The following is a 14751-nucleotide window of genomic DNA, read 5'->3' on the forward strand; positions in this document are numbered from 1 at the left end:
AGGGGCCCTTTGACCTGCAGCGAGTGCCCTGCCCGGGTCCGTCCCACCAGCTCTAGACACAGGGCTGCCCCCAAACCTGGCACAGACACAGGGTGGCATCTGCTGGCCCCGTGCAAGTGGCCCTGGGATGGGCCCCTCATACCAAGCTGGCCCTGTCCTGGCCTTGGTGTGAGCACCCGGCATGGGCACCCGGGTCCTGGAGGGAGATGCTCGGGCTGTGCTGGGCGCCCACCTAGGGGCCAAGCCGGGGCAGGCAGGGCAGCCTTCCCAGGAGCCCTACTCTCTCCGGGGCCGGGGACATGGGGGTGGCTGTAGCCTGCACCTGGCTCGCTAGTGATGCTTCTGGTTCAGAGGGGGGCCTCATTCCCATCTCCAGCCACCCCAGATTGTGTGGCCATAGGAGAAAAGAATGCAGACGCCCCGAGAGGCTGGCGTGCACTGCTCTCCATGGTGCTGAACCTGGGGTCTCTTTTTGCCAGGCAGTCGCACCCACCCCCACCCCCCACCCTGCTCACCAGGCTAAGGACCTAACCTCGGCACTCAGGGTCTTGAGTACCTTCCACATGGTCCTTCTGGCCCAGCTCCAGGGACCCCCATGACTTCCTAAGGGCAGCCTGGCCTCCAGCACTGGGTGCCCTTGACCTCTGGGTCTGTCCCTGGCTTGGGCTCTTGGTGTCCCCAGGGTCTGACACCTCAGCAGGTGCTCCCTGAGTGAGTGGATTCATGAAGGAGTCTGTGGTCTCATTAGCAGCCTGGTGGGTTTGCCTGGGGGGTTCCTGTGGGTATTGTGTGAGCTGCTCTCTGGTCTCAGCCACGGTCCTCGCATCTCTGCTGTGGCAGCTGGAGTCTGGGATTCCTGCATGCCCGGGGGCCCTGTGCTTCTCCGGTCAATGGACGGCCAACCCTAGTTACAGATCACAGCCCAGCGTAGGCATTAGCTCCTGGGTGGGGTGTCGTTGGCTGCAGGGTGGGGTGTTTCTCCAGGGTGGGGTGACTTTGCTGGGTTCAGTTGCAGGTTGACCTGGGAAGGCTCGGAAAGGGGGAGGTGGGATGAAAGCTGTGTTAATGGGTCACTCGGTGGCTTCTTGGCGGGAGAGGCGAGGGGGAGCCCAGTGAGGACGCCACTGCCGGGTTTGGGGAGCAGTCGTGAGCCCGTGGCGTGGCCAGTGGTGCAGGAAGCGGGAGGGGTGATTCGACTCAGGCTTGACTGAGGGATGGGGAGCTTGGAGGTACCCTCGCGGCTGAGGCCCGGGGTGGGATGTGAGGGGACCTGGAGGCCTTGCGTTACAGGAAGCAGACACAGACGACCACCAGGGGACACTGGGCTTCGAGGAGTTCTGTGCCTTCTACAAGATGATGTCCACCCGCCGGGACCTCTACCTGCTCATGCTGGCCTACAGCGAGCACAAAGACCACCTGGACGCCGCCGACCTGCAGCGCTTCCTGGAGGTGGAGCAGAAGGTGAGCGTCCCCGGCAGGAGCCGGGCTCCTGGCAGCTGCGGCCTCACCGCGGCCTCCCGGGGCATTTGAGCCCGTCCACAGTGTGGCTGAGAGCTTGGGGAAGTGTGGGCACCAGTCTGGCATTTGAGGCCCCCTTACTGCACCTGCCTCGGTTCCTGGCTCGGGCCACAGCCTCCAAGCCAGTGGGGAAGGAGAGGGGCTCAGCCCTGACCGTGGCCCCCCCGGAGCTCCCAGAGGGGAGCCCGTGCTTGACCCCGGCCCCGGCACTGGCGTCGAGCATCTTCTGGCCTAGGTCCCTTGGCCCAGCCTTCGGGCCTGGTCCAGCCACGTGGGTCTGGCCGGCTCCCACCCCCAGGGCTCTGGGCCCACTGCCAACTCACTCCAACATTTGTCCAGCAGACGTGCGGGTGCTTCTGGGTGCCAGCAGGGTGCGCCTGCCTCTACTGTCCCCGGCCCCAGGCGCCCTATCCGTCCTGAGAGGCCGAGTGCTCCCCGCCTGGCTCAGGGGTCTGGACCCCTCCTCCCAGGCCCGGGTTGGGGGGGGGAAGGCCACCCCCTGAGGGGACAGCGCTGCCTCAGGGGGGCTCGGACCGCAGACGGCGTGGGTGCGGCTACCGTGGGCAGCGCCCGAGTGAGGCTGAGGGGCCGCTGTTCCGACAGGGGTGGAGGGAGGGAACGCGACCCGGGCTGGGATGGGTAGAACTGACCCGTTGCTCCCTGACCTTTGCCCTAAGCTCTCCAGAGCTCTTCTTACCGTCTGCGGCCCGAACTATCCACCGGCTGGGTGGTTTGAGCCCTGGCCCCTGACTCTGGGCCTCCTGGGTCCACAGCTGCTCCAAGCTCTGACCCCATTTGCCCCCTCCCCCCACTACATACCCATCCCCACATTCCTGGGGACGTCCAGGTAGCCCTGCTGGTGGACCTGCCTCTGGGAGTGGGAGGCTCCCGGGGGCTGCACTGTGGGGCCCTGGGAAATCACTCAGCCTCTGACACACGGGTCCACCAATGGGCAAGGCCACCTTGGGCTCGGCTGCCACGCACAGCTTTCTTGCGAGGGACTTGGGGAGGCGACAGGAGGGGCAGGTGAGCCCCCTGGGCTCCTCCAAGGTGGGACGTGGTCCTTCTCACAGCAGGCCTCGTTCCCTGCCAGCCCGCCCTGGTCCACAGCCCTCGAGGCCCCTAACACAGCAGCGGTGGCGGGTGGCCCGGCTGATGATGCCAAGGGTCCTCGGTCAGCACCAGCTCCTCCAAACCCAGGGGACCCTCTGGAGTCTGCTGGGCCCTGAGTCCCAAGTCTCATGCCACTGGGGGTGGCCAGTGAGCCCCCAATCGGGGGAGCAGCCGCAGGGACAAGGGCCTCAGCCTCGCGTGGTCAGCGCCCGTGCGGGAGGCGGCCCGCGGTGGGGCCGGAGATGGGCCAGCCTGGCCTCAAGCCCCTGCTCTGGCCTAGATGACGGGCGTGACCCTCGAGAGCTGCCGTGACATCATCGAGCAGTTTGAGCCCTGCCCGGAGAACAAGAGTAAGGGGACCATGGGCATTGACGGTGAGTGGGCGCCACGCTGGCCCAGCTGCGCTGCCGGATCAGCGGGGTGCGGAGGGGTCCACGCGGCACGGGGGCGGGCGGTCCCGAGATGAGCCCACGGCGGGGCTGGGACACGGGGCTGAGCCCCTTGCCCCCACCACGCCCCCCCAGCAGGTTTCACCAACTACACTCGGAGCCCCGCTGGCGACATCTTCAACCCGGAGCACCACCGCGTACACCAGGACATGACGTGGCCGCTGAGCCACTATTTCATCACCTCGTCTCACAACACCTACCTCGTGGGCGACCAGCTCATGTCCCAGTCGAGGGTGGACATGTACGCCTGGGTCCTGCAGTCCGGCTGCCGCTGCGTGGAGGGTGAGTGCTGGGGCTCTGGGACCCAGCACGCCCCTCGGCCCCAGGGGCCGGGCCTAGGCCGTGGGCTGATGTCTCCTGTGGGAGGGCGGGGTGGCCCCGAGGAGCCCTCTGGAGTCTCTGGGCACGGTTTGTGCCCTCTGCCTGGCCGGGGCCGGGATACGTCTCTCCTGGTGTTAACTGCGGCGCAAGAGGACCGCCTCCGGTTAGCGTCCACGGGCCGTGGGTCTCTGGGCAGTGGTGGTCCGGGCCCTGGCACCCACTGAGGCCTGTGTGCCCGCAGTGGACTGCTGGGATGGGCCTGACGGGGAGCCCATTGTGCACCATGGCTACACTCTGACCTCCAAGATCCTCTTCAAAGACGTCATTGAAACCATCAACAAATACGCCTTTGTCAAGAGCGAGTGAGTGGCTGGGACTGGGGGGCTGGCCCGGGTGGGGGGAGGGGCTCAAGGGCCTCATCCTGCCCCTCCGGTACATCCTTTCTGCGGAGCAGTGCAGCCTTTTGGCGGCTGGTTTCTTGTTGAGGGTGGGGGCAGGGCAGGGGCAGAGGAGAGGGAAGGCGGTGGACGCAGGAGCAGCAGCTGGGCCAGGCAGGACGTGTGTGTCAGCGGCTCCGGGCCACAGACACCTGGTGTCAGAGGCCTTCCACAGTGGCGGCACTAATTGCTCTTAAGAAGTTACTCTGTGTCCAGACTCAACTTGCGTCACTCAGAACGGCTAGAGACACTGCTGAACAAAGTCCAGTTTAGTTTCTGGGAATAGAAGACGGCCTCCCCACACTGCTACCCTCGAGTCTCAGCTCAGTGAGGCTCGCGGGTGAGGGTGAAGGAGGGGGGAGGGGAAGCGAGACTGATTTAAGAAGTAGAAACAGGGGTGCCCCTCCGGGAAGACCTGGCACAGGCTGTGTCTTGGAAGGGAGTGGGAGGGAGGGATCTCTGCAGGGCCTTCTGGCCTCTGGAATTGCAGGTGAGGGGGCGTCTCAGGGCAGGGGGGCTGGGACACACAGGTCTCCTGCTGGGGTCTCAGGACAGGGCTTGCACCTCCCATGCCAGCATAATCTCTGTGGGCACAAGGTCCTCCCCCAGGCCTCAGCGCCCTGACTGGGAGATGGGGCGGGGCGGACCTTTGCCCCAGGCCGTGCCTCTCACGTCGCAGGACTCGCCCCCCTCCTGCTCTAGTTTCTGACCTCTAGGTCGGGGTCATTTACATTTTCCAAAGGGATTCTGTTGCCTTTTGGCAAAAATCCAAGTAAATGTGCCCATGACTAAGGAAATTAACAACTGAAGAACTTACCATGAAAGTCCGCGCGCTGCACTCCCCACTCTGCACTCCCCACTCTGCACCACGTAGGTAATAATGACGTTCCCCCGATGGTGTGTACCAGGCTATGTCTCCCTCCTTATTGGGCCCCAGGGCCACGCACAGGACAGCGTCTGCAGTATCTCGGTGAATGGGATTATCTCTCTCACAGTCTATCCATTGCACCTCGGTGTAGTCCACGCCATTCTTTTTTGGCCGTGCTCTGTGGCTTGTGGGATCTTAGTTCCCCCACCAGAGGGGGACTAACCCTAACCCTGGGCTCCCTGCAGTGCAAGGGCAGAGCCCTAACCCTGGACCACCAGGGAGGTCCCCCACGTCATTTTCAAACCATGACTTGCTTGAACGTTTCCTTTTGTTTTTCCTGGAGTTTCTGTTCGCCTTTGTTATTTTCTTATTGGGAGAAGTACACGCCTCCGTTACCCATCCCTAAGGTCTCCCAGCTCCTTTCCCCCACACTCTCTTGCTTTTGAAAGCCATTGGTGGGCCCCTTCCCAGAGTGGCTGGCAGCCCCGTCTATCCTGGGCTCCTGTGGAGATTCCTCCTCATCCAGTGGTGCAGGTGACCTGCAGTCCTACATAGGTGAGACCTAGCCTTCCCCTGGCCTTATTCTGCTCCTTCCCTCTCGGGGCCACAGGTATCCAGTGATTCTGTCCATCGAGAACCACTGCAGTGTCGTCCAGCAGAAGAAGATGGCCCAGTATCTGACCGACATCCTTGGGGACAAGCTGGACTTGTCATCAGTTAGCAGCGAGGATGCCACCACGCTACCCTCTCCACAGATGCTCAAGGGCAAGATCCTGGTGAAGGTGAGCCCTGCCTACCCCCCTGGGGCCAGCGTCCTGCTGAGCCTCCGACCTCCGACCTCTAACCTGCAGTCAGGTCAAGGGCAAGGCCCTGCTGGGGTTCCGCGCCATCTGCGATAGATTTGAGGGGCCACAGGGCAAGCCTGCCCCTGACCTGGCCTCCTTCTCCCCGTGGCTGTCAATCAACTTGGGGCCTTTGGCATCACACCCGGGCATGTCCCTCCCACGCCGCTGCCGCAAGGATGGGTGGGCTGGCCCTGCCCCCGGCCTGAGAGCCACAAGCAAGCTTGGGAAAGGCTCCTACGCTTTGCTGCTGCTCCTGTGGGTGCCGGCCCCCCAGCACTTCCCACAGGGCCCCTGCCGAGGTCCACCTCCTCCCCCAGGGCAAGAAGCTCCCAGCCAACATCAGCGAGGACGCTGAGGAGGGCGAGGTGTCTGATGAGGACAGTGCAGACGAGATCGATGAGGACTGCAAGCTCCTCAACGGGGATGTGAGTGGGGGTGGCGGGCTTTGGGGGCCGGTGGAGCTGCAGACCTGAACAGCCAGCTCAAGCCTCGTAGAAGGGAGGTGGCAGGGACAGAGGGGCAGGGGGCAGATTCTGAGGGTGATTTGCAAAGCTGCCAGGCTGCTGGGCACACCCCTGCCCAGCCCTCCACACAGGGCACGAACCCCGAGTTCCCAGCTAGCGGCTGTCACCTCTTCTCAGAGAGTCGCTGGGACCAGGGGCAATGCTGGGAGGCTGAGGCTGAGGAGTCCACAAGGGCTTTGAGCAGCCGAGCGGCAGGCGGGGGTGGGGGTGGGGACGCTCTAATTAGCCTCTTCCCTCTTCTGGGTACCGCCAAGGTATTATTTCTCCCTGAGGGGCCATCGGATGGGAGAATAATTGTGCGGCTGGCTAATTGTTTTAGAAAGCCCTGAGACAGTGGATTCCTGCCGCTCTGGGTGGGTTTGCAGGTTTCCCTGGAGCAGGTTTCCCTGCCTGGCCAGGGGTGATAGTAAGCCCTCGGTCTGTGGTGGCCACCTTGCACCCACTCCAGCCTGGCTGGGCATGCGGGTGCCCAGATGCCCAAGGCCCAGGCCCTGCCTGGAGGGTTCCAGTTGGTCAGGGCCACGCTGGGGTCTGTCCCCACCCCATCCATCTCCTTGAGGTGCACGGTGGCTGGTGGTGGGTTCCCAGATCCTGAGCTGCTGAGCGGCTCTCAGAGCCCAGAGCGGCCGCCGGGTGCCCGGTGAGCGGTCCACTTGGTCCGGCGGGCAGCATCGTGCACCTGAAGGAGACAGGTGTTAGAATCAGATGGGCCTGGGCTCAGGGCCTGCTCGGCACTGTCTGAGGCCCCGGGACAAATCACATGCCGGGGCGCACAGCAAGGTGATGTGGGAGCGAGCCTGGAGCCAGCTCCAGGCGTGAGCTGGAGCTCACGTGGGGTGAGCGTGAAGTGGTGCTGGCCCTGCCCGAGACCGGACGCTGTCCCCGCTGCTGCCCGCAAGCTGGGGACCGAGGCCAAGGGGCTGGCCGTCCGCCTCTTGCAGGCCTCCACCAATCTGAAGCGTGTGGAAAACATTGCCAAGAGGAAACTGGATTCCCTAATGAAGGAGGCAAAGATTCGGGACTGCGAAGACCCCAGTGACTTCACCGCGTCCACACTGCCCCCGCCTGGCAAACTCGGGCACACGGCAGAGGCCAAAAAGGTGGGAGCCCCGAGGCAGGCGGGGTCGGCCTGCAGCTGGGAGAGGGGCCGGAGCGTGAGGTTTCTGCGTAGCTGTGCACACACACATACCTGCACACGCACACACCTGCCCCCCCCACCTGGCCACACACACATACCTGCACACACCTGCACACACACACCTGCACACACCTGCACACACACACACACACACCTGCACGCATACACACACACTGCCCCTGGTGCACATCTCCACCCCGGGTCCTCCAGGAGCTCACACTTGGCTGTTCCAGTTCTCACCACGAGGGACCCCCAGCTGTCACCCTGTCACAGGCAGATGGCCAGGGAGGGGCTGCCCTGTGTGTGGCTGACAGCCTGTCCCCTGGAGGCCTGCGGACAGCTCCTCTAGCCCACACCCTCCCTGCCTGTGGGCAGGAGTGGGCTGGCAGCCCCCGGGCACCTGCAGCTCCTTGCCGAAGAGGACCTGGGTGTGGCCTGGGGGGTCTGGTGGTGACAGGGAGGGGCTCCAGGCTCTCAGAGCCGAGTGATCCTGGGCAGCTGTGCAGCCCCCCACCCGGAGGCCCTCCAGCCGCACAGGGAAGGGCCGCGGAGCTCTGGGAGGTTCCTCTGTGGGAGAACAGTGTGGGGGCCGTCAGGGCGGACGTGAAGCATATGGGGGCCGGGCCAGTGCGGCTGAGCAGTTGTGGGGCGTCGGGAGGGGCCGGCAAACGCTGAATATGTGGCGCCATGAGCTGAGTGGCCCGAAAGCCGGCGCCCTGAGCGGGCTGTGATGGGCGGGGCAGCTGGCCTCGGGGCCAGGAGGGTGCCCGTGGGCCCCGCAGACCCCATTTTGCGAGCACGAGGCCCGTCAGGCGCTGTGTCCTGGTGGGAGGGGCTTCCCACACCCCCCGAGGACGGCACGCGGGTGCCGCCTCCCCTGCTGAGCTTGGGGTGCGCGCGGTGGGAGTGGGTGACAGCAGATCCTGGCTGTGGCCGCAGCACTTCTCCAGGATCTGGGCCAGCAGGCGCCTCTCCGCGCTTGTGGCCAGGTTCAGGGGTGCTCGTGTGCTGGGTGACCACGGGGTGTAAAGAGCCAAGGGGTGGGTCAACCCCGCCGGCTCCTGACACACCGTGAACGCCGCTTCCCGACCTCTGCCAGCTCGCGGGTTTTCTGAGCGCCTCCGTTGCTGCGCCTTGGGCTCTGGACCAGCGCCCCTCCGGGCAGCCAGCCGGCGGGTGGGAGACAGCACTCCCCAGGGGGCGGAGGAGGGGGTGGGGGGTGGCCCCGTGGCTGTCCCTACCCCTCTGCCCTCCTTGGCCGGGCCTGGGGGGGCCTCGCAGCTCGCCCTTGAGCTCCAGGCTCCCTGCTCGGTGGTTCTGCTCATTTCCTGGGTGAGGCCAGCGAGCCAGGCAGGGGCACGGCCGAGGGAGGCGTGTGTGCGCAGGGGCGCCCACAGGGGGTGCGCACAAGCTCGCGTGGGTGCACGCCGGGTGCGTGTGCAGATACGTGCAGATGTGTGTGCCCCTGGCTGAAGCCCCTCCTTGACAGGGAACCTCGGCTGCGAAGCCGGCTCCCGCCCTGGTGGGCACGTCCTGAGCAAAGTTGGGAGAGTTCGGGGGCGGGGGCGGGGCATCTGTGGAAGGGGCTGGGGGGCGGCTGGTGACGGCTGTGACGAGGGACCTCGGGGACACTGGCACAGACTCCCAGCCGCTCCAGAGGTGTGACTGAGCTTCAGGATGGATGACAGCTTTGTGCCTCGGCCCCAGAGGGGGGAGGGACAGGCGCGGGGGCCCCTCGGGTGGGGGCAGGAGGGGAGCCGCCAACGCGCATGTTCTGTAAACAGCAGCGAAGAAGCTGGTCCTGCAGCCTCAGGAGGCTCACCGTAGCCCCGAGTGCAAACGGTAACGGTAATGGCCACAGCCCAGGGGATTGTCTAAGTAGGTAGTAGCTTTGCCGCTGCAAGAAGCAGGCGGGGACTCCTGAGCTGTGGGACCCCCGTATGAGGATTACCTAAGCGGGCACGCCGAGGAATGTTCCGGACACACAAGCGGCATTTATTAGGCCGTCACCATCCATGGGAAGAAATCAAGACTAGGCACTGGAGGAGTGTCGAACGGCACATCGTGGGGAGCTGATACGGGCGCGCGAGCAAGCGCTGTTCTCAGGCCTCTGCTCCCCGCACACTTCCTCCACGCCCCTCCCATCTCCCTCCCTTCCAGGAAGGCGGCCTGGGGCCTCTGGGGGGAGCTGCCCATCCCAACCCAGCCCCCCTGCCTGTCTCTCCTCCCAGGCCGAGGAGGCCGGAACCAGCAGACAGAACAGCCGGCTCCTCGCGCGCAGCTTCTCGAAGCGCAAGGTCTGCCGGGCTCCCCACGTGCGCCAGCCAGAGCTGGGGGGTCTCCTCCAGGACCGAGGGCCTCTGGGATTCCTGAGGCCCTGGTCGGGGCTGGATGGAGCAGGTGCCTCGATGGCCCTCCCCCGGTCCATGGTCGACGCCCGGAGTGCAGGTCACCCAGGGCCCGGGCCAAGCAGGGCACTGCAGAGGGGGCAGGCCCGGCTGCAGGGTGGGCGCCGGGACCCCAGGGCTGCAGGCCCTTCCCTCGCAGTGTCCTGGTCTCTGCAGACAGCCCGGCTGGGCCTGGCGCTCCAGCAGTCCTGACTCTGCCCTGGTTCTGCACAGAAAAAGAGCAGCAAGCTGAAGAAGGCGGCCAGCGTGGAGGAGGGGGACGAGGGTCCGGACGCCCAGGGCAGCCAGAGCCGAGGGTCAGTGCCTGCCTCCATGCCGGGCCCCCGAAGAGGCAGCGGCGGCACGCGCTGGGACCCTTGTCCTGGCGACGGTCAGCGTCACATGCGCAGGCTCAGGGACCCGCACGGTGGGGAGCGGCCGTGGGGGCCCAGGGCAGGGACCCCGGGGTGCAGGACCAGACTGGCCAGCGCGGGTCCCCGTGCTCGTTTCTGTAGCAGCTGTCGCGGTCGGCCACCTGCCCCCTCCCCCAGTGTCACCCCTCAGCACGTCCGCCGCATGTCCTGACGCCTGGAACACGGGGGCATAGTGGACACCTGAGGGACGCTCCCCGGAGCCTGAACAGGGAGGCGTGCGACCCAGGTCCTGACCCCACCCCTCCCGCAGGGCCACCCGGCAGAAGAAGACCGTGAAGCTGTCCCGGGCCCTCTCAGACCTGGTCAAATACACCAAGTCCGTGGGCATCCACGACGTGGAGATGGAGGGTGAGGGGCCCCTGGGGGGCGGGGGAATCGGGGCCCTGGGGGGGTGGCTGACCCGGTGCCCTGACGCCGCCCGTCTCACCCGGCAGTGGCGTCCAGCTGGCAGGTGTCTTCCTTCAGCGAGACCAAGGCCCAGCAGATCCTGCAGCAGAAGCCGGCTCAGTACCTGCGCTTCAACCAGCACCAGCTCTCTCGCATCTACCCCTCCTCCTACCGAGTGGATTCCAGCAACTACAACCCGCAGCCCTTCTGGAACACCGGCTGCCAGATGGGTGGGCGCTGGGGCCTGGGGCGGCCGGGCTGGCGAGGGGGTGCAGCTGGGTTCTCCGCGGCCTCTCCGCTTGCCCTTGGCTCTGGAGAACCTTCGCGGCATCCAGCCAACTTCACCAGGATGGCGCCGGGGTGGGGGCTGCTGGGGCGGGGGCCTTAGGACCCCCGGGCAAGGCGGGAAAGACACAGGTGCGCGTCCAGGCTCCCCAGGTGCGCGGGGCCGCTGTGCCGGCTCTGCGGGAAGTCCTGCCGGAACGCACGGCCGTGGTCGTGCCCGACGTGAGCCCCAGGGCCCCTGCTCACGTAGTGGACGCGGGCTCACAGCAAGCGGCGGGGCGGGACACACGGGCTGGGCGCTGAGCCAGCCACCTCACATCCTTCCCCGCAGTCGCCCTGAACTACCAGTCGGAGGGGCGGATGCTCCAGCTGAACCGGGCCAAGTTCAGCGCCAACGGCAGCTGTGGCTACGTGCTCAAGCCCCAGTGCATGTGCCAGGGTGAGGCTGTGGCCCCAGGACGGGGACACGGGGGTGGCAGGGGCGGCCACGGCGAGGCCAGCTGGCGGGTCAGGCTGGGGCACAGGGAAGCGCCGCCACCCTGTCGGGCATCTGCGGCCCTCCCCGTGCTGCCCCGCGAGGCCCCGGGCGAGGCGCCCTGGGTGAGGTCCACCCGGCGCTTCCCCCCTTCTCGGTCGCCTCAGTTTTCTCCCCGATGTGCCGAAAACGACCTGTGGGTTTCTTCCCGTCGTAACCCCGACCCGTCCTCCCACGGGCCTCTCGGCTTGCGCTGTGCAGCGTTTATCTGCAGTGGCCTCTTCGAGTTATCGACATGCGCAGCCCCAGGGCCCCCCACCCTGGACCCTGTCCCCGGGCACCCGGCCCCCCCACCCAGAGGCGGTGTGGCCTCGCACTGAGCCCCCGTGGTCCACCTGTGGGAGGAGCGAGCTGGGCCCACATCATGGGGAGGCCGCAGAGGCGACCGGCCTACGGCCCCCCGTGCCCACCCTTGCCCTGGAAGGCTGCCTCCCCTCCCCCTCCCGCACCCGGGGCTCCCATCCAGTGGATGGGGTGGAGGAGGGAGTGGACACACTGGGGCTGCCCCGGGAGCCGGTGGTGGGTTTGCCCTGCCTGCTCAGCCTCACCCTGGCCCCCCTCAGGCGTCTTCAACCCCAACTCCGAGGACCCTTTGCCCGGTCAGCTCAAGAAGCAGCTGGTGCTTCGGATCATCAGTGGACAGCAGCTCCCCAAGCCGCGGGACTCCATGCTGGGGGACCGAGGGGAGGTAGGAGGGAGGGCCTGGGGGGCCGGGGAGGGCCGGGCCGTTGGCCTGGGCCCCGGTGCCACCCTGCACTCTGCGCCAGATCATCGACCCCTTCGTGGAGGTGGAGGTCATTGGGCTCCCCGTGGATTGCAGCAAGGAGCAGACGCGCGTGGTGGACGACAACGGTGAGGACGCGGGAGGGCCGGGGGCGCCCGGAGGCCCCGTCACAGCTCCTGTGCTGCTGACACCTGACACCAGTCTGACCGGGAAGGGAAGGGTGAGGGCCACCGCCTGTGACCCACGTAACTGTCCAGGATGCCCCCTCGGCTGGACGCCCAGTGACAGCCGCCTGGCCTTCCGGTGTTGCTTCTTTCAGCCGGTGGCCAGCCTAGGAGGAGGTGCTGGGAAAGGGCGTGTGGCCTCCAGGCTGGAGCTGTGGTGCGGATGGGACTGGCCTGTCTGAGAGGTGGGGGTGGGGCAAAGGTGACAGACACCTCCTCCTGGTGGCCTCCAGGATTCAACCCCATGTGGGAGGAGACCCTGGTGTTCACGGTGCACATGCCTGAGATAGCGCTGGTGCGCTTCCTCGTCTGGGACCATGACCCCATTGGGCGTGACTTCATAGGCCAAAGGACGCTGGCCTTCAGCAGCATGATGCCAGGTGGGCAGGGGGCCAGTGGGGGTGGGGGAGGGCAGAGCCCTGGGCCAGTGCCCCCCGTAGCGCGTCCCCCACAGGCCAGCAGAGGACGCCAGGACAGGGTGGGGCTCAGCTTCCTCCTGCGAGTTGCCTTCTGCCACGGGTGGGCCTGGGGATACCGAGGGAGCTGAGGAGGAGGGTTCAAGGCCACAGCACTTTGTGGTCAGGGTTGGGGATGGTAGCACCAGCTGCGGAGCCCCTTAGCCCCCAGAAGGTGGTTGCTCTGCAGGCGAGAGCAATCCTGGTAGGCTTTCTGGAGGAGGTAGCGGCCCCAGGACCAGGCTCACAGGTTGTATTCAGGGCCTTGGGACCTTTAAGTAGAGTGTGGGGGACGTGGGTGGGTAGGAGCCATGGTGAGCATGACCCCGGCTGTTTCAGGCTATCGGCATGTGTACCTGGAGGGGATGGAAGAGGCCTCCATCTTTGTCCACGTGGCCGTCAGTGACATCAGTGGTAAGGTGAGTGTCACCTGCAAGGTCACTTGCTGTTGGGAAGGGGTGCCCCAGCCCCAGCCCCAGCCCCAGCCCATCCGTGTCCCTGGGGCCATGAGGCCTAGTGCTTACCTTGACGGGCCCGTGTCTCCATCCACGAAATGAGTGGCGGGGCCCCCGGGCGCGCCTCTGTGTCCCGGGGCCAGTGTGGCCACCAGCACATGGAAGCCCTGGCCCTTCCTGGGCAGCCCCGGCCCCTCGCGTCTCTCCTGAGCCTCCCCTTCTACTGCTCGGGGTGCCCTGGTTCTCTGTCCCTCCTCAAAGGCGTCTGCCTGGCTTTGCCCCGTCCCCCACCTGCTCCCAGTACATTTGCCCCAGGACGGGGTCTCCCTCCGACTTCCGCAGTCTGCAGAGCCCAGGGGTCCCTGGTTCTAAGCTTGGGGCCTAGCAAGGCTGCACGTGGTGGTCGTCCACGTGGCTTCCGGCACTAACCGTCTCTCTCCTGCCGTGCTCCTGGGCCCTGGGTGCTGCCGACGGAGGCCCCGCAGGCCTCCCAGCTCCGTCATGCGTCCGTGGTCACCCTGTCGGTCCTGTGTCTCCGTCTCCGTGCTCCACGCCCGCTGTTCGTGTCTCACGGCCTCACTCTGTCTCTTTGGTCTTGCAGTGGGCTTCTGTATGTCCAAAGTCTACTTTTAGAAGCACGGCCCTGTTAGGAGCTCGAAGGTACCCCAGCGCGGGGGCGGCGTGGCCTGCCCGCCCCCCACCTGCATGCTCAGGCCACCCCGTTAGCATCCGTGAATTCCTGGTAGCATTTTGGAGACTGTCAGCTCATGGGACATGGGTCGGGACGTGGTTCCGGGTCCCCTGGGCCATCCTCAGGCACAGAGCAGCATTTACGAGGCAGGTCCAGGACCTCAGCCAGGCCTCCTGTGTGTCCGCCCCGAGGTCTGGCCCATCTCCTCCTACCCTTGGCCTTTCCGACTCCTGCACCTCCCCCACCCCCCGCCCTGCCCTGCGCCTCCCTGTGTCCAGTCCTCTAGCTGCCGGCCCTCCCAGTACCCGTGCCCTCTCCCTCTCCCCCACCTCCCTCTGCGCTCTGCCTGCCTGTGTGCCCCTCTGATCTGTCCGTGCTTCCACGCCCAGTGCTGGAGGGGGAGGGCGGGTGGGTGGGAGCGGGGTAGACCCCAGGGACCAGGAGCTCCGAGCTTGAATTCTGGACCTTCTTCTAAATGACCTTCTAGCCAACTTTGACCAAATTGCTCTGGATTTGGGATCTTGAATCAGAGAACTGATTCAAGTGCTCGCCGCTAACCCTCTGCCCAGATGTGCCCCGTGTCGCGGGGACCGTGGCTGTCTCCAGGGTCTCTGCATGTGAGGACCCTGCCGGCCTCTCCGGTGTTGACCCAGGCACGTGCCAGCCGGTCCTGGGGACCCTGGCTGCCGTCCTCAGGCCGGGAGGCTGGGGGGAGAGGCCTTGTAGGGGCCTCCCGGGCCCGGCCGTCTGGGAAGGACTGCCTGGCAGGCAACTGGAAAGGCTTCCCGGAAGAGGCAGCACTCCAGGGGAGAGGGCCGGGCAGGAGCACGGGTGAGCCGACCGTGGGGCTGCACCTGGCTGTGCCTGCTTCCTTGGCCGCGGTGCCTGGGGGCGGGCGGGACCGGTGCTCTGTCTGGTTCACACCCCGTCTTGCTCTCCACACCAGGCCCACCCTGGGGGC

The 14751-nt window shown here is 66.1% G+C and overlaps 1 protein-coding gene and 1 long non-coding RNA gene across 2 annotated transcripts in view; one reads left to right on the plus strand and one right to left on the minus strand.

The window, feature by feature from the left end:
* Nucleotides 1–14751, plus strand: part of PLCH2 (phospholipase C eta 2) — a 51831-nt gene that overhangs the window by 34773 nt on the left and 2307 nt on the right. Inside the window, exons 5-19 of the mRNA XM_060013185.1 lie at nt 1291–1461; nt 2912–3005; nt 3159–3362; nt 3643–3763; nt 5317–5488; nt 5869–5976; nt 7017–7175; nt 9835–9917; nt 10285–10382; nt 10469–10651; nt 11038–11145; nt 11805–11929; nt 12009–12093; nt 12423–12569; nt 12984–13063. Coding sequence (XP_059869168.1) covers nt 1291–1461; nt 2912–3005; nt 3159–3362; nt 3643–3763; nt 5317–5488; nt 5869–5976; nt 7017–7175; nt 9835–9917; nt 10285–10382; nt 10469–10651; nt 11038–11145; nt 11805–11929; nt 12009–12093; nt 12423–12569; nt 12984–13063 — 1938 coding nt within the window. The remainder of the gene's footprint in view (nt 1–1290; nt 1462–2911; nt 3006–3158; nt 3363–3642; nt 3764–5316; nt 5489–5868; nt 5977–7016; nt 7176–9834; nt 9918–10284; nt 10383–10468; nt 10652–11037; nt 11146–11804; nt 11930–12008; nt 12094–12422; nt 12570–12983; nt 13064–14751) is intronic.
* On the minus strand, nt 9700–14008 carry LOC132426306 (uncharacterized). Its single transcript, XR_011246489.1, has 4 exons — nt 13529–14008; nt 13001–13074; nt 10462–10521; nt 9700–9826 (listed from the first exon to the last, which is right to left on the minus strand). It is a non-coding gene; the product is annotated as an uncharacterized lncRNA (long non-coding RNA).

The sequence above is a fragment of the Delphinus delphis genome, chromosome 1, assembly GCF_949987515.2.
Source record: "Delphinus delphis chromosome 1, mDelDel1.2, whole genome shotgun sequence".
In the NCBI taxonomy this organism is placed as follows: Eukaryota; Metazoa; Chordata; class Mammalia; order Artiodactyla; family Delphinidae; genus Delphinus; species Delphinus delphis.